Source organism: Bos mutus, chromosome 18 (genome assembly GCF_027580195.1).
Source record: "Bos mutus isolate GX-2022 chromosome 18, NWIPB_WYAK_1.1, whole genome shotgun sequence".
Classification (NCBI taxonomy): Eukaryota; Metazoa; Chordata; class Mammalia; order Artiodactyla; family Bovidae; genus Bos; species Bos mutus.
In genome coordinates, this window is record NC_091634.1 from 12,746,997 (window position 1) to 12,772,283 (window position 25,287).

Consider the following 25,287-nt stretch of genomic DNA (forward strand, 5'->3'; position numbering starts at 1 on the left):
CTATGTTGCCAGTGGGAGGGATCATATTGTTTCGGGACACTTGTGTTTGATGTTTATATTTATGTGTGCATTCGCACTGGAGCCCAGAATAATCTACTTTTTTTTTTTTTTTTTGGAGTATAGAGCTTCCCTGGTGGGTCAATAGTAAAGAGTCCACCTGCCAATGCAGGAGACGTGGGTTCCATCCCTGGGTTTCAGAAGATCCCCTGGAGGAGGAATTGGCAACCCACTGTAGTATTCTTGCCTGGAAAAATCCCATGGACAGAAGAGCCTGGCAGGCTCCAGTCCATGGGGTCGCAAGAGTCGGACACAACTTAGTGACTAAACAACAATAGTTGCTTTACGCTGATGTGTCCGTTTTGCTGTGGAGCACAATGGATCAGCCATGCGTATCCTTATATCCCCTCGTTTTTGAATCTGCATTTTCTTACTGTGGGTTGTGATCAATAGTTTGAACTCCACTGTTACAGAGAAACTTACACATGTGTTCATTCCCTAGCAAAACCCCAAAATAACCACAGTGCCCATCAAGCAGATAAATGTGATATATTCACCCAACAGGATCTTAACTGGGCAGAGAAAAAATGAATGAAAGAGCTAGAGCAGTGGGGATGAATTGCAAAACCACATTGAACACAAAGAATTTGCAGAATAACTATCCTAAATGCCATGTATGTGAAGTTTTAAAATACGCAAAACATGACTATGTATTGTTCATGGGTCCACATATATGTAGAACATGTAGCAGTGCACGCATGGGAATTTCAGGAAACAATAATATTTCAGGAAAGTAGTGACCCTGAAAGAGAGGGTAGGGACTGGGGGAGGTAGAATCAGGACCCACTTTGATTGGCAGTATATTTGTGAGTGTATTGGTAGTAGGATTTGTGAGTGTTGATTTCACTTTTCCATGTATTTTCTTATTCTCTGGATGTTTCTTTTTCTTCTGTGCCTAAAACATGTTATTATAAAAACAACTAGAACCCCCAAAATAAAAGCCAGGTCCCTTCAGCTTCATGGTGGGATGGATTGAAGTGTGGAGACCAGAAGCCAGGAGTCCCGGGAGGCAGCTGGTCAGGGACTCGGGCAGGAGGGGGTGTGTTGGGGGGGACAGAGGGATGGGCCCTGGCACCCCCACAGACAATGGGGAGCATTGGTGGACCCCCAGCGTCACTTTCACCATCCCTCAATCCCAGGTGACCTTGCTGGACTTCGGGGCAAGCCGGGAATTTGGGACCGAATTCACAGACCATTACATTGAGGTGAGTGTTCCCCAGCCCTGGGGTCTCTGAAGGGCCAAGCCTCAAGCCAGATACTAAGGCTTGCAGAGAAGGAGAAATACAATATCTGGCATTAAGAAATAAATAATAAGGCCCTGGATCTCTGAAGCCATGCTTTGCAGCTTGTTCAGAGCAGGGGAGGGACACAGAATTAGGAAACTCCTGAATAACAAGTGGTTTCTTAAACCCTAGGAGGCTGGGGTGGGGTGGGGGAGCTGGCAGAAGAGGTGTCAGAGACAGGCCTAGGGCTCTGGCTTGAGGAGCTGGGCCTTGGTGGGTGTGGGGGGGTCGCCTTTGCATGGGGACAGGAAAGAGTTGGTTACCCCACCCCGCAACACAGACACACAGGCTCCCTGGGGTTCTCTCTGCAGGCCACTCTGGAGGTGCAAAGCTGAGGCTTCTCTGGGTAGTTGGGACATCCCCTCCCCACCCCCACAGTCCTGTTTAGCATGGCCCTCCTGCCTCCTCCCCAGCCTTTTCCAGTTTAAAAAAGCCCTGTCACACGGGTCCCCTGAGGACCGCAGGCGTGACAGATGGCCAGACAGGCTGGGGCAGGGGGAGCCAGGACAGACCAGAACTGCCAGAGTTAATCTTGTATCCCCCTTCCTCCCAAGAAGGGGCAACCCGGTGGTGAAGGGTTCATCCCCCTTCCCCTCCTCGCCGGGCCATTCCCCACTCTGAGCCTGGTTCCTCTTCTGGGAAACAGGGACCCTCCTATGCACCTTTTAATACAGTAAGTCCCCGACACACAAACCTCTAGTTGCAAACTTTCAAAGATGCGAACCTGTGTTCACATGTCCGGTCACGTAAGTTAGTTCACGTCTCTGGCGTAACCGTCACCTCTGTTGTCACCTCGTGCATCCTCTACAGGGGCCTATGCTTTTGTATACTGTACAGTACGGAGTACAGTAGTACAACATCTTTCTCTCAAGCCCCAAATGTCCGGAAGCCAGCGTAAAAGCAGCAGTATATAACTGATCGTGTTAACGGGGTACCCAGGCTAACTTTGTTGGACTTAGGAGCAAAACTGAACTTAGGAATGGGCTCTCAGAAAGGAACTCATTCATATGTAGGGCACTTACTGTAGTAATAGGAATTCATGATATTTATGGTGTTTCCTTCGTGTGGGCAACTTCCCTGGTGGCTCAGTGGTAAAGAATCCACCTGCAATGCAGGAGACACGGGTAGATGTGGGTTCAATCCCTGGGTCAGGAAGATCCCTTGAAGGAGGAAATGGGAACCCACTCCAGTATTCTTGCCAGGAAAATCCCATGGCCATTGGAGCCTGGAGGGCTACAGTCCATAGAGCCACAAACAGTCGGACACAACCGAGCACACACACACCGTGTGAAGCATGCCACAGATACACCTTCATCCTCCCAGAGCCCCATGAGGAAGACAATTTCAGCATCCCCACTTCACAGATGAGAAAGCAGAGGCCCCCAAAGCAAAGTGACTTTCCCAGAGTCAGCCAGTGAGTGGCAGAGCTGGGATGGAGCCCAAGCAGGCTGGCTCCCAATTCTGTCTGTCTGTCCCTACGCCCTCAACTCCTGCCCACTACATGGCTGGAGAGCTGCTTAGCTCCAAACACTGATTTACTAAACAAGGGTTTTCACCAAGGGCCTCCTGAATGAGTGCCAGACCCTGTGCCACTTGGGACTATACCCAACTGGGATGCCTGCCCTCTTGGGGCTCCAAGTCCAGTATGGAAGCCAGACATCAACCAAGTGATCCCAGAGATGGCAACCCCAGAGGCAGTTCTGGGTCATGGTCACACCCTTTAGCAACTGAGTGTTTGGACCCGTGGGCATCACTTGGCATCTGCTTTGCTCTGTCCTGCTTCCAGGCAGCCTCTGCCTTCCCAGCCAAGTGGGCGGAACGCCTGACCACCCCAACCCCCAGGCTCAGAAACAGTCTTGAGAGAGGCACAGACAGGGGTAAGGTGGAGAGGGAGAGGCTTCCAGGTGAGAGGGCTTAGACAGAGGAGAACAGAAGTGGATCTGGGCAGGGCCAGGCTTCCAGCTCCCGTCTCCAAACCCACCCTTGAACCCCTCTGACTCTGTGCCCATATCCGCCTTTCCAGGTGGTGATGGCTGCAGCCAATGGAGATAAAGACCGGGTCCTGCAGAAATCGAGAGACCTCAAATTTCTCACAGGCTTTGAGACCAAGGTGGGGAGAGTTGGAGCTGGTGTCTCCTTGCGGAGAGTAAAAGCGCTTCTCTCTACTGGGGGGAACTGTGGATGAGTGGGGGACTCTAGGGGGACCGCTTCTCTGTACTGGGGCTCTGGGGAGGAGGAGTAAATGGGGGTACCACTCATCTATTCTAGAGAGGGAGTGGGGGGCTGGCTGCTTGTGGATTTGGTGGGGCAGGGGGTTGAGGAACAGAAGCTGCATCTCTGTCCTAGAGAGTGAAGGCTATGTGTCAACTGGAGGCCCTGAGAGGACAGGAAGGGTGCTTTCTTTGGGGAGTAGAGGGGGGCTTCTTGTCTCTTAGGGGTTCCGGAAGGAGTGGAGGCTGCCTGTTGTTCTCTGGGAAATTGAGGGCTTGTGTTTATACTTGAGACTCTGGGGGAGCAGAGGGCTATATGTCCACACTGGGTGCCTCTGGTCTCCCCAATCCCTAGGCATTCTCGGATGCCCACGTGGAGGCTGTGATGATCCTGGGGGAGCCCTTTGCCACTCAGGGCCCCTACGACTTTGGGGCGGGTGACACTGCCCGCCGCGTGCAGGGCCTCATCCCTGTGCTGCTGCGGCACCGGCTTCGCCCACCACCCGAGGAGACCTACGCCCTGCACCGAAAGCTGGCTGGGGCTTTCCTGGCCTGCGCCCGCCTCCGTGCCCAGATCGCCTGCCGGGACCTCTTCCAGGACACCTACCACAGCTACTGGGCTAGTCGCCAGGCATAGCCACGGCCCGTAGCCTCCTAACCAGAGGACCCATCAGAGAGACTCCATCTCAGGACTCCAGCCCCATAGCAGGCCATCCCCTGCTATGAGGCTTCTTTTCCCCCCCTGCTCTAGGCCTGGGGACCCCCCGTGGGCTTGGGACTAGGACACTCCCAGCTTCATACCCCCATGTCCTGCCCTCCCCACTCCAAAGGGAGCATCCAGGAATTCTACCCTGGTATTAATTTATTTCTGGAAACATTTGAGAGAGTCTTAGGCCCCTCTGCACTGCCATCACGGAGATGCAGAAGCAGCTAGAGGGGGAGCCCCTCACCTCTGCCTCAGGTTCCCCATAGATGTGGTCCGTGAAAGAGGAGGGGGGTGGTGGTTGGTGGAGGGAGCTCTTACCTTTGCCTTGCTCACCCCTGCACCAGCTGCCTTCTCCCTGGTGGCATCCTCTCTGTGTGTTTGGGGAGGGCATGGTGGGGGGGGTGAAACTTCAGACCTAATAAAAGTGACCCTCCCATTCCCCCAGTTCTTTTCTCTGCTCCAGGGGTGGGGGGAGGTCGCAGGCTGCCTCCAGGTGCAGATGGCCAGCCCCCTCCCACCCTCTTGTCTGAAAGGCCCAGTCCTGCCTGGGCCATCTGTTGCCAGGAACCTCCTTCTCTCCTTTCCCTACCGCCCCCCCACCCCGCCCCCCCGCACGTGCTGACCACCTGCTCTGAAGGCTGCAGCAGCTGAGAAGGCCTTCCTCCCCACCCCCCAGAACACTTTATACACACACACACTCACACACCACCTCCCAGCCTCCTGGCTCCCTCCGCTCGGCTCCCAGCAACCTCGCTTTTTTGCTAATGGGCCTTAATGCCCCTGCCAGCTGCTTTGCCAAACCCACAGGACTGGGCGGGAGCAGGGGCGCTTGGGCAGCCAGAAGCCGCTCCCCCGTCCCAGCCTGGTGCCCCCGCCCCCAAAGCTGAACCGACCGCGCACCAGGACGTCGGGGTCTGTTCACTCCCCCTCCCCTTCCCAGCAAAAAGTGCCTCGTCACCGCTTCTGCCCGCCCCCGCTGGGCCGGGAGATCTGTGGGGTTAGCTGAAAGATTTGGGGATGTGGGGCAGCGAGGCGCCTCCCGAGGCAAATTTTTCGGACGCAGAACTTAAGGGGATCTGAGGTCAGGGGTCACGGAGGGGAAGGGAGCCCACGCCTGGATGGACAGAGAAGAACCAGTGTCCGCGAGATTCACGTGCGTGCTCTGCCCAGGACGGGCCAATGGGCGTGGCGGGGCGGTGGCCACCCCGAAGAGGGCGGGGTCATATTTGCGTATAGGCGGGGCCTGCTGCTTAGGGGGCGGGGCCTCTCTGCATATCCAGCAGGCGGCGGGCCAATGGGCGGGGCTGGGGCGGGGAGCCGAAGCGGGAGGGGCGCTCCTCCGCCCCTGGAACGGAATCCTCCAGGGAGCGGAGCAGGCTAGCGAGCGTGCATCCCGCACCAACCCCCGGCCCCCATCCCCGGCCCGCGTCAGACGGAGCTGCCGCCGCCGCCGCTAGAGCAGCAGCAGCACTCGGGGATCCGGGCCCAGCCGGGGCCGCGGGAGGCGGGGGCGCCCGAGCCCTGGATGTCCCGCAGCGCGGCGGCCAGAGTGAGAAGGGCGGGAGAGGGGGGCTCGGGTGGGGGGCGGCGCCGCTGCTGATGTGGCGGAGGGTGGGAGGCGGCCGCGGCACCCGGATGGAGAGGGTGCCAAGGCTGGAGAGGGTGGTCCTGGGTGGGGGGTGTCCAGGAATACGCTCCGCTCCAAGCCGAATCTTGGGAGACAGAGGTCTGGGGCACAGGCCCTCTCTTGCCCAGGTTCTGAAGATAGGGATCCCAGAAAGAGATCTCCCCCTCCAAAAAATCAAGGACAGGGGGACAGCTTCTAGGTACAACTTCCTAGGCAAGATTTTGGGGATGGGGACTAAGACACAACCTCCTTAGGAAGCCAAAGCCTCTAGGAGGGGATTCCACACCAGAGACAATCCTTACCCCTCCCTGCCTGAGGGGGTCTCTGAACACAACACCCCTCTAGACAAGGTCTTGAGAATGGGGTCCCTGAGCACAGCTTCCCCACCAAGGCAAGGCCTGGGGGGATTCCAAGCACAGTCTGTCCCCAGGCCTCAGAGGCATCCCAGGCAGAGCATCGCCCCCACACTTGGGCGCTGTCCCAGGAACATCCCTTTCTCAAAACAAGGTCTCTGTGCCTGGGACCCCATCCCCCTCAAGTCTGAATAAAATAATGGGAATTTAAGGCAAACCCCACAAAAAAAAAACAGGCTTGGTCAAGGGTCCCAGGGCACAGGTCTGTTGGGCCACCCTCTTTGTCCCGGGGGCTGCCCAGCTGTCTGGGAGGGGCTCGACCCGCAGACAATCCACCGCTTCCCTCTTCAGTTCTGGCCCCCCAGGCTCCAGGATTCAGGCTGGGCCAGGGGGCGGCTCCCCAGGGACCTGGTACAGCCCTGTCTGTCTGCAGTGACTGCCGTGCTGGTGACGGCGGCTTTGTGTGTGGTACCTGGGGGGAAGGGGGGGAAGCCAGTGATGGGGAGGTGGCTAAGAGTGTGACCCTGTGTTTCTGTGACTGTGGCTGCCTGTGTGTGTCTGTGTGTGAGCTGCTGCTGGGGACTGTGAGGAATCGTGCGTGTGTGTGTTTCATGCTTGTGGTTGTGTCTGATAGTGCCTGTGATTGTATTTGTGTGTCACCCCAGCACTTGTGTGACTGTGCATGTATGTATGTATGACAGCTGCTTGCTCCATGTGCAGAACCCTGTACTTGTCATTCCGTCTCTGTTTGTGTGCGTAGTTGTGACTCTGGTTGTATCTTTGATTACATCTTTTGTGACCCTTACGTATGTCCCTTGGTAACTCTAACTGGGTATGTGACAGTGTATCCCTTGAGTCTGGGGTTGGGCATGTGTATGGCTGACTGAAGATGTGGGTGGAGTTGTGACTGTAAGTGGAGTTGTGTCTATGACTCTGTGTCCATGTGCGACTGTTCTAATGACTTCTAGTCTTTGTGGTTGTGTCTCTAGCTGATTTTATATGTGTGTCACACATGTGTTTGTGACAAACACGTGTGTGACACACAACTCTGCCTGCAATTTTGGGTGTATGACTGCCTTTGTATATGAAGTCACATTGTGCTTATGTGACAGGTTGTGTGCTGGCACTTTGACTTGTATGTTTCTGTTCATAACCACATCTATACATGTGATCAGGGTTGTATAAATGACTACATTTAGGTCTGTGTGTTGATACTGACTGATTCTGTGCATTTGTAGTTGATTTGGGTTATGTATTTGACTTAAGAGGCTGAAACTGACTATTAATAGTGAGTTACTTAATTGCATGTGACTCAACCTATAGGTGTGTCTATATGTGCTGGCCCCAGGTGATTGCGTGTGTTTGTGGGGGTGTGTGTATGAGACTGTGACTTCTATGTTCGTGTGTGACCTGCATGTCTGTGACCCTGGGTGACTCTGCATACCTGTGTCTGTGTCACGGTCCGTAAGATTGTGGTCTGCTACACATTGTGTAGCAATGTGGCTGTTTGGGGTGGGTGCGTGTGTGTCCCTGCAGGCATGCTAGGCTGCTTTGTTGAAGTTGCATGATTTGGTGACAGAGTGAATGTCTCCTGACAGCATACGTGTCTCAATCTGTAACCATGTCTTCTGTGTAAATGTAGCTGTAAGTATTCCATCTAGGTGTGTGAAATGGAAATTGTGTGCTGATGTTTCTGTGTGTGAGATATGGTGTGTCTGTCCACATGGGGCTGTGATTATACATGGTCCTATACTTGCCTGTGTGACTTATGTGTTTGCAGGAAAAGAGACTGTGTGTTTTTCTGGGATGATGTGACATAGTACAGCTGGGAGTTGGATGGTGGATAACTGCAATAGATGTACCATGACTGTGATACATGGCTGGGTAATGTGGACACTCCTGGGGCGGGACTTTGGATACATGACCATTTCTGAAATGTATATGACTGTGACTCTGAGCCACCAATTGTCTGGCTGTGTCTGAGTGGGGCTCAGGGAGATCTTTCTCTGGATGGCTGTATGCATGTCTTGAGTTTGTGTGCCTGTTTCTCTCTAACGCATGGGCCATGGCCATCAGGGTCCCTGTGTGTGGTTGCATATGGAGGACCATCCATAGAAGTATGGCTGATACTGTGACCACAGGTATGTCTCTGACTGGGACGTATGACTGTGTAACAGTGTGTGACCAAAAAGGTGTGTTGGTGTGACTGATACAGTTGGGGTTAGGTGGCCTTGTACAGCCGTGTGCTGGTCAATGACTAGACACATGTGTCTGCGGCTGGGTGTGACCAAATGTGTGTTAGTATGGCTACATGCGTCCCTGACCGGATGTCGACAGGCAGCAGGGGAGCTGTGTGTGAACACTGAGTGTGCCTCAGTGCTAATAGGTGACCTCCAGCAGGGTGTGATTCTTCATGGGTGGGTCTGTGACATGAGTATCTTGGATGGGTGCCTGAGGAAACAACTCTCGTTGGGTGTGGTTGTTCACAGGCTGCCCTGGTGGGTGTGCCTGGACCCGGCTCATTGTATGTGGCGGAGAAAAGAGAAGTGACCGAATATCAGTTGCTGATATGACCAAACATTTGTGGCGCTGCCTAGGCAGCCTGCCACTCTATGTGTGTGTGTGCTTTGTTGCTCAGTCATGTCTTACTCTTTGCGGCCCCATGGACTGTAGCCCCTCTCCCAGTCTCCTCTGTCCATGGGATTTTCCTGGCAAGAATACTGGAGTGGGTTGCTGTTTCCTTCTCCAAGAATACTGGAGTGGGTTGCCATTTCCTTTTCCAGGGGATCTTCCTGACCCAGGGATTGAACCCGCGTCTCCTGCATTGCAGGCGGATTCTTTACCTGCGGACAAATGGTCTGTAGCAGAGACTGTGTGTCTGTGAACATGGATATGTGGCCAGATATTTACAGTGGCTGTGACTGTTGATGTGTATCTGTGTGATCCCGTGTGTGTAGCTGTGGTTGTGTCTGTATGTAACTAATTGTGCAGAGCTATAACCAGGTGCTGGGGACAACTGGAGACCAGAGTTGCATGTATACCTGTGACTGTATGTGTGTGTGCAGCCCTGGACATGTGTCTAGAGGGCAAGGCCACTCCCTCTCCACACCAGCCCCTTGGGTACTGATGGCCTTCTGAGGCCAGGACATCCCCAACAGATGCTCCCAAAACACACCTACTCATTCCTAGGTCCTTGCAACCAGGTGGCTGATCGCCTTAGTAACAGTTGCTATAGTAACCAGGACTCTCATCAGGGATCCTGAGATGAAGGGGGGTTGGCTGATATCCAAAGAAGGGGTGAGGTAGGGGACTGAGCCCCATCCCAAGCCAGCTTCTCAACTTTCCCTCCCTCCCTCGGGCAGGGTGGACTGAGGAGGCCTGAGCAGCATCTGCCCCCTGCCCCCTGTGGGGCCCTGGGGCCCCCTGAAATCTCCAGGACGGAGCCAGGTGAGTGGCCAGCTGGGGACTGGTGAAGGCTGACTGAGGGGGTGGGTCTACCTAGCACGGCCAGAGGAAATGTCCCTGCAGTCACACGGGCTTAATCACACTTATGAGTGGACATCATCAAATGACTTCCATCGCACTCAAGTGACCTCTTTCACAGACTCACCTACCTAGACTGTGTCACACACACACACACACACACATTCAGACACACACCAGCATCTGTGCACGCACAGGTACAGGGTCACACAAACATGCAGACACAATCCTCAACAACATCCAGACTCCCTCCCAGGCGAGTGCTACCGACTTGGGGACTCTCAAGAAATGTCCTCTTGTACAATCTCTCCAACAACACATACAGACCCACACTTTACAGACCACAGCCACACTTTCACAAGCAGATCCAGCCTCACAGACAGCACCCATGTGCTCGTGCCTATATAAGAGCTACACATTGATAAACACAGTCTCACAAATAAGTCAGCACTGTCATAGACAGTAGCCACATTCTCACACAATCACACCTTCATAAATAACACAAACACAACGTCAAAGACAACAGCCTCATGTCCTCACATACCCTCACAGACCCATGGCTGCATACAGACACACTCCCAGAACAACACTCACAGACCCACACTGTCTGCAACAACAACACATGATCTGACCCAGACACACTGTCACAAACAACAGCCATGGAAACACAGCCTCACCACCAACAGCTTCACTCCTAGACAGACATGGTGTTTTGAGTATCTCTCACACACACACTGTCAAAGGCAACAGCCACATCCTCACACAGACATACAGCATCAAAGACAACAGTCATAGACATGGCCTTTCAAAGAAAACAGTTTCATGCTCAAACACAGACCCATCCTCACAGGCAGCATTCCCTGACACACACTCACCGCCACTCTCTTTAGCCATGAGCTTCAGGGACCTACACTCAGACAACCACCACAGTCTTGGCCACAGACATCCCCTCACAGACAGCATTCACACACACACTCTCAGACTCACAGACACAACCGTTCTCAGACCTGCATCCTTCCACACAACCTTCACCTGTACACACACTCACAGACAGTAGTTGTCCCAGCGGTTGTATCTGCATCAGAGACCAGCCCGTCCCCAACACTCTCTGGCATGGGCTCTGAATCTCAATCCCTGGACCTTCTGTGTCCCCCACCCCCCCATTTGGACCCATGCAACTCTCAACTCCTGGGCCCTCTGACCACCTCTGACCTTTACCCCTAAACCCCCTGACCTCATGGCCCCTGACTGCTATGCCCTCTACCTCCCAGGTCCCCACTGCCTTAACTTCCCATGACTTTGGATCATCATGCCTCTTGACCGTCACGTCTCCAAACTCCAGACCCCTAAAAGCTGTAACTCAGGACACCCCATCCCAGAACTCCACGCCCCTTAGCCCTATGCCTTTTTTTGGCCTCACCACAGGGCATCTGGGATCTTAGTTCCCCGACCAGGTGGAACCAGTGCCTCCTGTACCCTCTATGTTGGAAGCACCCATTCTTAACCACTCACCACTGGACAGCCAGGAAAGTCCCTAGCCCCATGTCTTTTGAATGCACGCTGCCAATTCTCTCACTCCCCTGCCTTCCAGGTGCCCCCTTGTCAGTGTCCCCTAGCTGCTGCTGGTCCATGTTCCCCGAATATCAGATCCTCTGACCCAGTGACCCCTAACCCTGTAACCCCACTGCCGTGTTATCTGACCCTGTGCTCCGTGGGCATTGTTTTCCCCCACCTTGAGCCCCATGACTCTGACCCTCGCCCTTGACCTGCACCCCTGTTTTGTGTCAGCAGACGGGGCGGGCACCATGAACAAGCTAAGGCAGAGCCTGCGGCGGAGGAAGCCAGCCTATGTGCCTGAAGCATCGCGCCCACACCAGTGGCAAGCGGATGAGGACGCGGTGCGCAAGGGCACGTGCAGCTTCCCGGTCAGGGTGAGTGGGCGGGGCTCGGCCGGGCGTGGCTGCAGCTGTAGTCCTGCGGTTTGATGTGCTCAGGCGTTCCAGTGCCCCGTGAGGTGAAGGAGACCTTGGCCTGTGTGGAAGAGACTTGACATCCGCAAAGAACTGTGGATCCTACAACATTAGCGCCCCCCCTCCCCCAGCCTGGGTCCCTCACAGTTGGGATTAAAACCCAAGACACATTCTCTCGTGCCAGGAAAATATTACCTGGAGTGTGTGTTGGGGGACTCGTCCCGCCTGGAGTCACGCTGTTCTGTGGGAGCTCACAGTCTCCAGGGGGGCACTAGAAGGTCGCAAAGATTCTGTAGCATTTGCAAAGCCCTCTACTGTTAAGTGGGCTTCCCTGATAGCTCAGTTGGTAAAGAATCCGCCTTCAATGCAGGAGCCCCCGGTTCGATTCCTGAGTTGGGAAGATCCACTGGAGAAGGGATAGGCTACCCACTCCAGTATTCCTGGGCTTCCCTTGTGGCTCAGCTGGTAAAGAATCCGCCTGCAATGCGGGAGACCTGGGTGCTACCCCTGGGTTGGGAAGATCCCCTGGAGAAGGGAAAGGCTACCCACTCCAGTATTGTGGCTTGGAGAATTAAATGGACGGTATAGTCTATGGGGGTAGCAAAGAGTCCTATACTACTGAGCGACTTTCACTTTCACTACTGTTAAGTGCTTTCTGGTTTAGACCACCACGACTCTTTACAGCACACACTAAAATTTATAAGGGAGATGGCAAGATTCAGGTTCAAATCTCCACTCAGTCTCTTCCTGGCTAGGAGACAACAGATGATGGTCACAGAAGGGGGGGTTCCCCACACACACACACACACACACTCTCCTCTCCTCCCTACCCTGCCTTATTTTCCCTTCCCCTAGAAGTGGATCTTGTGTGAGGGGCTGTTGAGAGGTGCAGGAAATGCTAGAGAGAATGAGGACTGGAAGATGGCCAATAAAGGGTGTTTTACTACACTACAGCTGTGAGCAACTGAACTTGATGCCACTGGAACTCTGGGAAATCGGACCATCCCACCTGCGGGGTGAGGGGGCTGGAGCATGTGTACCCCAGCTCCCATCAGTCATTGCATGAGGCCAGTCCTCAGGCGCAGACAGTGTCACTCAGATGGACACCGAGATGTGTTAAGAAATCCCAGGGATACAAGAAGAGAGCTGCAGACATAGGACTTGTGGACATAGCAGGGGAAGGAGAAGGAGGGCTGAATTTGGGAGAGTCATATTGACGTATGTATACTACCATGAACAAAATAGATAGCTATTGGGAATCTACTGTATAACCCAGGGAGACCAGCTTGGTGCTCTGTGATGACCTAGAGGGGTGGAATGGGGGGTAGGGGATGGGTGGGAGACTCAAGAGGGAGGGGATATATGTACACCTGATTTATGTTGTTGTACAGCAGAAACTAACACAACACTGTAAAGCAATTATATTCCACATACACAAAAAAAACCCAGGGACAGAGGCAGGGTGAGAATCACTAGTCCGAACTGTGCTTCAGTTTTCTCACTTGTATATCTGGGAGGAGAATGGAGTCCCCCACCTTGCAGGTCTGAGATGCAGAGTAACGAGTTAATACACACGATGTGCTTAGGACACTGCCTGATACAGCAGCCCGGTGAACACCAGGAATCACTGATGACTGTGCTTGTTTCATGTCCTCCTTCCCTTCCCCACCAAGTACTTGGGCCACGTGGAGGTGGAGGAGTCCCGGGGGATGCACGTGTGTGAAGATGCTGTGAAGAAGTTGAAGGCGGTGAGTGAAGGGCTGGAGCAAGGACGGAGCAAGGTCAGAGCAGAAGAGGCAGCCCTGACCACACCCTCTGTCTGCCTCCATTTCAGATGGGTCGGAAGTCCGTGAAGTCTGTCCTGTGGGTGTCAGCCGATGGGCTCCGGGTTGTGGATGACAAGACCAAGGTAGGAGACCTGTGGGCCTGGGAGTGGGCTGGGCCCCCCTCTCCTCAGCCTGCTTGAACGGGGCCTTCTCACCCACCTCTGGGATCTCCCTCCCTCAGGGACCTTCGAGATTCAGCTCTGTGCTCCTATAATATATTGGCACATCTCACAGTCATAATTCAGGATGAGTCCTGTGGCTATTTGTGAACCGGCATGGCGTGTGGGTGAGAGCACAGACTAGAGCAGTTGCCTCAGCTGGTCTTCCAGCCCACCCACTTTCCAGCTGGGTGACCCCAGGCATGAAGGGGGCAGGGTGAGATTTAACCTCTGTCATACCTCACTTGCCTCATCTGCAAAAATGAGGATAAAAGTGGAGCCTACCATTCAATGAGAATGTATGTGCAAATAGTTTAAAACCATGCCCAGTATAGCAGAAGTGTTCCGATCAATAAATGTTAGCTGTTATGCGCTTATTGTCCATCTACCCGGCCAGATGGAAGCACTGTGGACCAGGACCTGGGTCTCTGTCTGCTCACCATTGAATTCCCTCCCCCTAGCCCAGAGACTGCCCGGGAAGCCAGCCAGCACGTGATGACAATTAGGTTAATGACTGAAAAGGATTCACCCCCTCCAGGAAGCTTTGCCGGACTCCCATCCAGCTTGGGTCAGGCACCTCATCTTGCTCCCAAAAGCCCCTGCACCTCCCAGATCCAGCCCTGAGCCCTCCGCCCATCAAGAACAGCGTGGCTGGGACTCTGGCCTGTCTCCATTGGGTGATGAGTCTGACTCCCGCCCTAAACTCGGGAGCCCCATGTGAGCAGGGCCCACAGCTGTTTCAACAAATGCAGGCCCCCAAGCCATTTGGGACAGGACACAGTCCAGACACGAAGGGAATACTGAATGAATACATGAGAGACAGTTCACATTCCTTTCCTGGCCTCCCTCCCAGGATCTGCTGGTGGACCAGACCATCGAAAAGGTCTCCTTCTGTGCTCCTGACCGCAACCTGGACAAGGCTTTCTCCTACATCTGCCGTGATGGGACCACCCGTCGCTGGATCTGCCACTGTTTCCTGGCACTCAAGGATTCGGTGAGTACCACTGAAGCCCAAAGCCACCTGACTCTGTGTCTCCCATGCCCTGGTATTCTGAACCTCAGCCCGCTGGGCGGTATTGGGCAAGTCACTCAGCTTACCTCTCCTCTCTGTCCTCATCTGGAAAAGGGTGTGTGTTCAGAGTCCCTGAGTGCGTGCGTGCTATGTCACTCCAGTCGTGTCTGATTCTGTGCAACTCTATGGACTGTAAACCTGCCAGGCTCCTCTGTCCATGGGATTCTCCAGGCAAAATAGTGGAGTGGGTTGCTGTGCCCTCCTCCAAAGGATCTTCCCGACTCAGGGATCAAACCCGCAGCTCTTGTGTCTCCTGCATTGGCAGGCAGGTTCTTTACCAATAGCACCACCTGGGAAATCCATTCACAGCCCCTAACAGAGGATTATTGTGAGACTTGACGAGTTTGATACAGAGTATTTGGAATGATGCCTGGCATATAGGAAGCACTCAGAAAAACATTATTTATCATCCTCCTCCTCTTTGTCAATAATTCTTCATGTTTCTCTAGCTTTTCTCATTTGAGGAACATATACATACAGTAACATATACAGATGACCCAGGCACAGCTCCATGAATTTTTCCTTATTTTGAAATTTTACTTATTTATGTATTTTTGTCTGCATCATGGGGCATACGGGATCCTAGATTCCCAACCAGGGACGGAACCCGTGCCCACTGCAATGGGAGCTTGGAGTCTTAACCACTGGACCACCAGGGAAGTCCCAAAGTAATTAAGGTGTATGATTCAGTGACATATATATATATTCACAATGCTGTTACACAATTCCATCACCTCTATCTAGTTCCAGACATTTTATCACTCCTCGAAGACACCTCATACCCGTTAAGAAGTCACTGCCTGCTTACTGTCTCTATGGAGTTGTCTGTTGTAGACAATGTGTACAAACAGGATCATACAGTATATGATATTTTATGACTGGCTCTTTCACTTAGCACAATGTTTTTAAGATTCATGCTTGTTGTAACATGACTCAGTATTTCATTCCTTTTAATGAACCAATAATATTCCATTGTATGGACATACCACATTTTACTTTATTTATCCATTGATGAACATTTGGTTTGTTTCTACCTTTTGGCTATTAGGACTAGCACTTCTATGGACGTTGGTATGCAAGTATTTGTTTGAATGCCTGTTTTTAATTCTTCTGGGTTTGTACTTAGGAGTGGAATTGCTGGGGCATATAGTAAATTTAATTTTTTTTTTAATTGGGGTATAGTTGCTTTACAATGTTGTATTATATCCCCTCCCTCTTGGACCTGCCTTTCAACCTCTCATCCCATCTAGGTCATCACCAAGCACTGAGCTGGGCTCCCTATGCTATACAGTGGGTTCCCACTAGCTATCTATTTTACACATAGCAGTCCACATTTTTTGAGTAATTGCCAAATTGTTTTCCTTGGTGGCAGCACCATTTTCATTCCCACTCACGCTGTACGAGGGTTCCAATTTCTCCATATCCTTGTCAACACTTTTTGTATTATAGCCATCCTATAGATGTGAGTGGTATCTCACTGTTGTATTTCCCTGATGACTAATGATGTTGGGCATCATTTCATGTGCTTATTGGCCAACTGTACATCTTTTTCAGAGAAATACCTATTCAAATCCTTTACCCATTTTTAACTGGGTTGTTTGACTTTTTACTGTTGTGAGAGCTCTTTCTATATTCTGGATACTAGATACTTATCAGTTGTGTGATTTGCAGAGCTTTCCCCTCATTCTCTGGGGTGCCTTTTCCCTTTCTTGGTAGTGTCTTTTGATGTAAAAATGTACACATTTTGATGAAGTTCAATCTCTCAATTTTTTTCTTTTGTTATTTCTGTTTTGGGTGTCATATATCATATCTAAGAATTCACTGACAAATCCAAGGTCACAGAGATTTACCAAATGTCTTATTCTAAGAGTTTTATAGTCTTGTTCAGTTACTCGGTCATGTTCAACTCTGCAACCCATGGACTGCAGCACACCAGACTTCCCTGTCCTTCACCATCTCCTGGAGCTGGCTCAAACTCATGTCCATTAAGTCGGTGATGCCATCCAGCCATCCAGCCATGTATAGCCTTAGCTCTTATATTTAGGTTTTTGATCCATTTTGAGTTCGTTTTTATACATGATGTGAGGTAGGAGTCAACCTTCATTTATTTTTCATGTGAATCTCCAGTTGTTCCAGTATCTGAGCTCTCAGTTTTGTTGGTCTGTATGTCTGTCCTTACGCTAGCATCCCATTATTTTGCATTGACTGCTTTAGCTTTGGGTAAGTTTTTAAACTGGAAAGTGTGAGTTATTCTATTTTATTCTTTTTCCAAATTGTTTTGGCTGTCCTGAGTCCCTTGCAATTCCATAAGAATTTCAGGATCAGCTTTTCCGTCTGTGGAAGAGCCCATTGAGATTTTAAAAGGGATTGCATTCAATCTGCAGAATGCTTTGGAAAATATTGCCCTTTTAACAATATTAGTCTTCCAATCCACAAACACAGGATGTATTTCCATTTATTTAAGTCCTCTTAAATTTCTTTCAACAATGTTGTGTAGTTTTCAATGTTTACATCTTTTATTTCCTTGGTTAAATTTATTCTTAGCCATTTTATTATTCTAATGGTACTGTAAATGGAATTGTCTTAATTTCATTTTTGAATTGTTTACTGCCTGTGTGTATATCACTGATTTTTTCATGTGTTGATTTTGTATCCTACAACTGTGCTGAATTTATTTATTTGCACTAATTGTGGCTCCTTTATGATATTCTAAGTATATGATCATGCTTTCTGCAGCCAGAAGTAATTTTACTTCTCTCTTTCCAACTTGGGATGCCTTTTATTTCTTTTTCTTGTCTAGTTACTCTAGATAGAACTTCCAATACAGCGTTGAATAGAAATGATGAAAATGGCATCCTCATCTTGTTCCTGATCTAGGGGAAAGCTTTGTCTTTTACCACTGAGGATAATGTTAAGTGTGAGTTTTTCATAAATGTCGTATATAAGGTTGAGGAAATTCCCTTCTATTCCAACTTTGTTGAATGTTTTTATCATGAAAGGGTGCTGGATTTTGTCATATGCTTTTCCTGTGAGAATCAAGAGAGTCATGTGGGGTTTTTTTTTCTTTCATTCTATTAATGTGGTTGATTGATTTTCATACGTTAAACCAACCTTGCATTCCTGGAATAAATCTCACTTGATCATGGTGCATAACCTTTTTAATATGCTGTTGGATTCAGATTGCTGGCATTGGGTTGAGGATGTTTGTCCTCAAATTTAACTTTAAGAGGTGACTGAGCATCTTGTTTCTGGGAGAAGGAAGTGGCAACCCACACCAGTATTCTTGCCTGGAGAATCCCAGGGACAGAGGAGCCTGGTGGGCTGCCATCTATGGGGTTGTGCAGAGTCGGACATGACTGAAGCGACTTAGCATGCATGCATGCACTGGAGAAGGAAATGGCAACCCACTCCAGTGTTCTTGCCTGGAGAATCCCAGGGACAGAGGAGCCTGGTGGGCTGCCATCTATGGGGTCTCGCAGAGTCGGACATGACTGAAGCGACTTAGCAGCAGCAGCAGCAGCAGCAGAGCATCTTATTTAGGGAACAGAAGTCAGACATACCTCATGAGAATCCCAACTCTGCCATTCACTTGTTATAATGGGCAGGTTGACCGAACCTTAGTTTCTTCATCTGTACAATAGGTTCACAAGGTTGTCCACCTCCTGGCACTCTTGTGAGGATTCTGTAAAAGGGTGCAAACCAGGGCTCAACCCAGGGCTACACAAAATTTTTGCTGACACATATGTGGGTTTCCCTGTGCCTGGCTTTGTGCCACATGCCCTGCATAGATTCATTCACCTTTCTTGCAACGACCCGATGAAGTGGGTGCTATTACAGCCCTCATTTTACAGATGCGGAGCCTCGAATACTGGAAGGGATTTTCTTGAGGTCACACAGCTGAGAAATGGGAAGCCAGGATCAATCTCAGGCTCTCTGGCCTTTGTTGTTGTTCAGTTGCTCAGTCATGTCCAATTCTTTGTGACCCCATGAACTGCAGCACACCAGGCTTCCCTGTCCTTCACTGTCTCCTGGTGTTTGCTCAAACTCATGTCCATTTGAGTCAGTGATGCTGTCTCTGGCTTTGGAGCCTCTCAAGTAGGCAAACTTGAAAGATTTGTAAAGTCAGCAGTCACTTGTACACCCTTCTACCCAGATCTGGCGATTAACATTTGCCTGGACTTATATCACTTACCTACACATCTTATTTTTTGATGCATTTCAAAGTTGCAGACATCAGAATACTTCCCCCAAACACTTCAGCTTGCATACCAGTAAGCAGAATTCATATTTGTTTCCAGCTTTCTCTTTTGGCCTCAAGTTGCAGCCCATCGGATCTTAGTTCCCCAGCCAGGGTTTGAACCTATGCCCGCTGCAGTGAAAGCATGGAGTCCTAACCACTGGACCCTCCAGCTCTTCTTCTTTTGAAGTGAAATTCATGCTGCCAACAAACCTTAAGTATACATTTGTCGAGTTTTGACAACTGTGTACACTGTGTAACGAAACTGTGTGACATCAAGGTCTAGAGCATTGCCACCAACCCAGACTGGTCCCCTCGTGCTCAGTCAGTCCCCATCCCCACTCTGTAAGAAACAACCACTGTTCTGATGTTTTTCCATCAAAGACTAGTTTTGCCCATTCTGTAAGTTCACATAGAGTAATACAATTCAACAGAGCCCTACAGTTATTACGCTCTTGTCTGCGGCTTTTGTCCCTCGTCGTGCAGTTGTGCACGGAGGCCCAAGAGAGGTGAAGGGACTCGGGGTCACCCAGCTGCTGGAACCCGGGGCTGCCGGCGTCCGGTCTGCAGCACAGAGTCGCTAAGGCCAACTCCACCTCTTCCCACAGGGCGAGAGGCTGAGCCACGCGGTGGGCTGTGCTTTTGCGGCCTGCCTGGAGCGGAAACAGCGGCGGGAGAAGGAATGCGGGGTCACAGCTGCCTTCGACGCCAGCCGCACCAGCTTCGCCCGCGAGGGCTCCTTCCGCCTGTCTGGGGGCGGGCGGCCTGCGGAGCGAGAGGCCCAGGACAAAAAGAAAGGTGGGTGCTGCCCGGCGGGCGGGGCGGGGCATCGGATGGGCCGGGGGTGTGGCTAAGGGATCCGGTTTGAGTGAGGAGAGCAGAGGTACCGGGGCTCTACAGTTTACAAAGCAGAAAAGAAAACACACACAAAACAAAACCCAAAACAAGCCACCCCCAAAAAGAAAAAAAAAAGCAAGGCTCCGACCACGAAGTCTGGTTGCAGTTTCTACAGCGTACTTGGGTTTAAGGAGTCCTTTGGGCAATATTCTACCGGCCACAAACCCTGGCAAAGCTCACCGAGCGCTTTATTATCTGCTAACCCAAGGAGGTTCCCAGACTTTTCAAACTGTATCCACCCTGTTAATGGGTTGTCGAAGTCAAATTGCTGGGTTGTGGTTGGCATTTTAAGAAATAAAATAGAAAACGACAGGAAAATATCAGCATAAGGGAATGTAGTAAGGGTAAATGTAGTTATGTACTTTTATGTCAGTGGGTCTATGTGAGTGGTGGGGGAGGGGGACGGGTTACCAGGTAACATATTTCTTACTGTGGATTGCTGTCATGAAAGTTGGAAAAATACCTGGCAAGCTCTAACATTCTAGGTCAAGGCAAACAGTTTGTAAGTTCTCAAACTGTGTTTTTTAAATATTTGAGTGTATTATGTGTTGGATCAAAACATAATTTTTCTATTTATTTTTTACTGCGGCTTTTAGTTTTTAAATTTTTGGAAAACTGCTTAGAATTTACAAAGTATTTACCATTGGGATTCAGGATAAAGAAGACTGAAGAGATTTGACAGATATTATTAATAAAAAATGCAATGTTCGATCATGTATTAGATCCTGGATATTATATAAATATATGTATTCAATGTTCAATTCAATATATATATTTTGAATATATATGTTGAAATATGAATTAATATCCATAAAGAATATGAGTAGAAATTGGAATATGGACTGTAGATTACCTAATGTATCATATCCATGTTTAATTCCCCAAGTGAGAAATTATACTGTCATAAAATTCTTTACAAATTATCTGTTTTACATATAGTAATGTGTATCTGTTAGTCTCAAACTCCTAATTTATCCCCCCTCCCACCTCCCCTTTGGTAACCGTAGGCTTGTTTTCTATGTCTGTGAGTCTATTTCAATGTCTGCTTGTTTGGTTTTTTCCTAATTTTATTTATTTATTTATTTTTGGCCACGCTGTCTTCTTTGTTGCGTGGGCTTTTCTCTAGTTGCAGCAAGCGGGGGCTTCTCTTGTTGCAGAGTCCAGGCTCGAGAGCTTGAGGGCTTCCGAGGCTGCAGCAAGTGGGCTCAGTAGTTTCCGCTCCTGGACTCTAGAGCACAGGCTCAATAGTTGTGGCACGTGGACTTAGCTGCTCTGTGGCATGTGGGATCTTCCGTCAGGGATGCAAACTGTGTCTCCTGCATTGGCAGGCAGATTCACTGAGCCACAGAGGAAGTCCTGTTTCTGTTTTGTGAATAAGTTCATTTGTATCATTTTTTTTAGATCCCCCATGTAAGTGACATCTTTGATATTTGTCTTTCTCTGTCTGACTTGCCTCACTTAATATGATCATCTCTAAGGCCATTCATATTGCTGTAAATGGCATTATTTCATTCCTTTTTATGGCTGAGTAATATTCCATTGTGTATATATATACACACACCATATATTCTTTATCCATTCATCTGTCAATGGACATTTACATTGTTTCCATGTCTTGGCTGTTGCAACTTAAATGTTACAGAAAGACAATTATGGAAGCAGAGACAGCTCGAATATGTAACAAGTTAACACTAGGGAACATTGGTTTAGAGAACCTGTGTGCTCTGTGTTCCATTTTTACATCTTTTCTGTGAGCTTAAAACATTTCTAGCTAAAAGGTTAAGAAAACAAGTTTTTATCACTTGCTATAATGTTCAGGTTTACAATGTCTATTTTTCTTGGTAAATTATGGGACCACTTACAAACCTCTTGACAAATTTAAAGATTTCTGCACGGCTTACAAAATATTTTATGTTTACATCATCTATCAGAATTTGTAAAGAACTTTATCAGTGGCAAAACAGATTACAAAGTATGGTTAACAGAGGGCCTGAATATATGATATTTTATTGTTTGCAAAAGAACACACTGAGTGGGTAAGTTTACTACTTATATAGGATATTAGAATTTACCAAGAATGTCATGTGCTTTAGAGTTTGCAATGGATTTTGCTGTTTCCATCCAAAGGATAATATAACTTCCAGGTAGAAAGCATTTTAGAGTTTGCACCGCAAAAATGAGAGTTTACAAAGTGTGGTATATGATTTGCTGAGCACATCATGGTGTTTTGCCCGATGATGCACTGATTCACAGTCTGGAGGCACCGAACGTCTATAAAAGAGCTCTCTTCAGTTTAGGAGATAGGGAACAGTGCCCTTTCCACAAAGTTGTTTACCAAGCTTTTGTGGGATTCCAGAGCAGTTGAACATTCACTGTCTCAACTGAGGCTCTCAGGAGGCCTGGGAGGCAGCAGGGAGGTGTTTATTCCAGGTTCAGTTGGGGAACCTGCAGCCCAGAGATAGGAGGAGACTTTCTGAGGCCCCAGGTGGTGGGACAGAAGTGGTTTAGTGGTTCTAACCATCTCAGCCTGGTTCCACTGCCCCCAGCTTGACCTGGAGAAGGAAATGGCAACCCACTCCAGTATTCTTGCCTAGAGAATCCCGTGGACAGAGGAGCCTGGTGGGCTGCCGTCTATGGGGTCACACAGAGTTGGACACGACTGAAGTGACTTAGCAGGCATGCATGCATTGGAGAAGGAAATGGCAACCTACTCCAGTATTCTTGCCTGGAGAATCCCAGGGACAGAGAAGCCTGGTAGGCTGCCGTCTATGGGGTTGCACAGAGTCGGACCCGACTGACCTGGGGGAGAGCCTCATCGCCCCCTCGTGGACGATGGGAGAAGCGCTGGACAGCCTCCTTGTCTTCCTTGTGCTAAATCACTTCAGCTGTGTTTTACTCTTTGCGACCCCACGGACTGTGGCCCTGATGCTGGGGCTCCAGCACTGGAAAACGACAAGTTGATCTGCATGCAGAGGGCACTGATGTCAGGGCAGACATGCATAGGCTGTCGCTGTCACTGGCACCAGGCGGCTCCATCTCAGGCACTGGGAAGTCAGAGAACAGGCCCAGGCTCTGCCCTTGACCCCAGTTCTGTGGCCCTCACAAGGTGTGTGGGTCAGCGGATTCATTCTGCGGTAACTAAATGGCCATGGCCACAGAAATAACTGTGCATGTGTGTGTGTGTCACACCTGAGTGGTACAAGAGCCAAGCAGTATGTGACTTGGGCCTCTATGCACAACTGCACGATGAGGGATAAAACCCACAGACAAGGGCATAATACTGTATGGCTCTTTTGAACTGTATACTCTATGTGAACTTACAGATTGGGCAACAGTAGTCTGTGATGAAAAAATACCAGGACAGTGGTGGTTTCTTAGGGAGTGGGGACTGAATGAGCATGAGGGGATGGTCTGGGTTGGTGTCAATGTTCTAGATCTTGATGTTACACAGTTTCGTTACACAGTGTATACAGTTGTCAAAACTCACAAATGTAAACTTAAGGTTTGTAGCCAGCATGGGGCTCCTCTATCTGTGGGATTCTCCAGGCAAGAACACTGGAGTGGGTTGTCATGCCCTCTTCCAGGGGATCTTCCAACCCAGGGATCAAACCCATGACTCATATCTCCTGCATTGTCCCGCAGGTTTTTTACCACTAGTGCAGCCTGGGAAGCCCCTGAGTTTAACCTCACTAACACTCATCTTCCCTGGTGGCTCAAGACAGTAAAGAATCCGCCTACAATGCGGGAGACCTGGGTTCAATCCCTGGGTTGGGAAGATCCCCTGGAGGAGGGCATGGCAACCCACTCCAGTGTTCTTACCTGGAGAATCTCCATGGACAGAGGAGCCTGGTGGGCTACAGTCTATGGGGTCATGAAGAGTCGGACATAATTGAGTGACTAAGCACACACACACAACACTCAGGCTGTGGCTCAGGTGAGGTCACATGGAGGATGGCTGTGTGTTTGTGTGTAGGCAGGAGTGAGGAGAACCCTGCCATTTGGTGCTGAGTGGGGAGACCAGGTACCCACAGAGGACAAAGAGCAGCCCCAGAGGGGAGCGATCCCAAGCTGAGGGGTTGAAACAATCTGGAAAACTCCTCAGAGCAAGTGTGCCAAGCTGGGTCTAGAACAATGGGTAGCAACTGAAGGAATGGAGGAGGTACTTGAGGCGGGAAGAGTGGTGGGAGGCAGACAAAGAACAGAGCAGATGGAATGACAGAGGGTGACAGCATGACGTGGAGAGAGCAGGCCAGAGGAAGAGGCAGGTTAGCACAGTCGTTTGGAGCTCAGATTGTGGAATAAGCCTGCCCCTTCCTTCACAGTGTGGCTTAGACAAGTCACTTGCCATTGCTGGGCCTCAGTTACCACATCTGTAAAATGGGGATAAAGATAGTTTCAACTTCATTGGGTGGTGGTGAGGATTGAATGAGTTCATCCTTTCAAGGCACTTGGAACAATGCCTGATACATTGGTCATGCACCAAAGAAGTGTTTGTTAAGTTGATTAGAAAGGGAGACAGGAGATCTCAGAGGGAGAAATAGCAGAAGCAGCAGAGGAAGATGGATGGAGGACAGAAAGCTTGAGACACCCAGAGGGTCAGGTTGGGTGATGACTCCCCATGGGCCTCCTGGGGAAAGTGGTCTTGGCTTGAGAGGGGATGAGGGACATTTCAGGGCTCTGACCAGCTTGTCTTAAGGCCAGGGCACATGGGGTAAGGAAGGCAGCATTGGAAAACAATCAAGGGGACTGAGGAGAGGCCCCCATGCCAAGGTGGGGTATCTAACCATCTCTCTCTCCCCCATGTCTCTAGCAGAAGCAGCAGCTGCCCCAACTGCGGCTCCTGGCCCTGCCCAGCCTGGGCACGTGTCCCCAACACCGGCCACCACATCCCCTGGTGAGAAGGGTGAGGCAGGCACCCCAGTGCCTGCAGGCACCACTGCGGCTGCCATCCCCCGGCGCCATGCCCCCCTGGAGCAGCTGGTTCGTCAGGGTTCCTTCCGTGGGTTCCCAGCACTCAGCCAGAAGAACTCACCTTTCAAACGGCAGCTGAGCCTACGGCTGAATGAGCTGCCATCCACACTGCAGCGCCGCACTGACTTCCAGGTGAAGGGCACAGGTGAGCCCAGGACTCAGCAAGAAGGAACATTGGGATCAATGCCCCTGACTGTTCTGAGCAAGAGATAGGGAAGAGGTGGTACACATCACGATTGATTAGCACAGTCTGCCACAGCAAAGGAAAGGTGGAACGCATCATGATCAATTAGCAATGTGTGCCATCAGTCTGGGCGAGTGTAAGCTGTGATCCATTAGCAATGTCTGCTCCAGGTAAGGGATAGCACAAAGGTGGCTCAAGTCATGATCAGTTAGTACTGTCTGCTGTAGTTAGGGACAGGAGAGAGGTGGCATAC

General features: G+C 50.3%; 1 protein-coding gene across 8 annotated transcripts in view; it reads left to right on the forward strand.

Annotated features, from left to right (window-relative positions):
- The window catches only part of NUMBL (NUMB like endocytic adaptor protein), a 43,329-nt gene that overhangs the window by 13,365 nt on the left and 4,677 nt on the right, over positions 1–25,287 (forward strand). For 5 of the 8 annotated variants that reach the window (XM_070387672.1, XM_070387674.1, XM_070387677.1 and 2 more), the window contains exons 13-16: positions 1,197–1,262; positions 3,364–3,450; positions 3,906–5,409; positions 9,599–9,659. In XM_070387672.1, coding sequence (XP_070243773.1) covers positions 1,197–1,262; positions 3,364–3,450; positions 3,906–4,187 — 435 coding nt within the window. In that variant the 3' untranslated portion in view covers positions 4,188–5,409; positions 9,599–9,659. Of the gene's footprint in view, positions 1–1,196; positions 1,263–3,363; positions 3,451–3,905; positions 5,410–5,571; positions 5,806–9,598; positions 9,684–11,510; positions 11,651–13,362; positions 13,438–13,523; positions 13,599–14,526; positions 14,668–19,590; positions 19,781–24,689; positions 24,996–25,287 lie in introns of those variants that run through there. The other 3 variants (XM_070387673.1, XM_005890598.3, XM_014476654.2) reach the window with 3 other exon arrangements.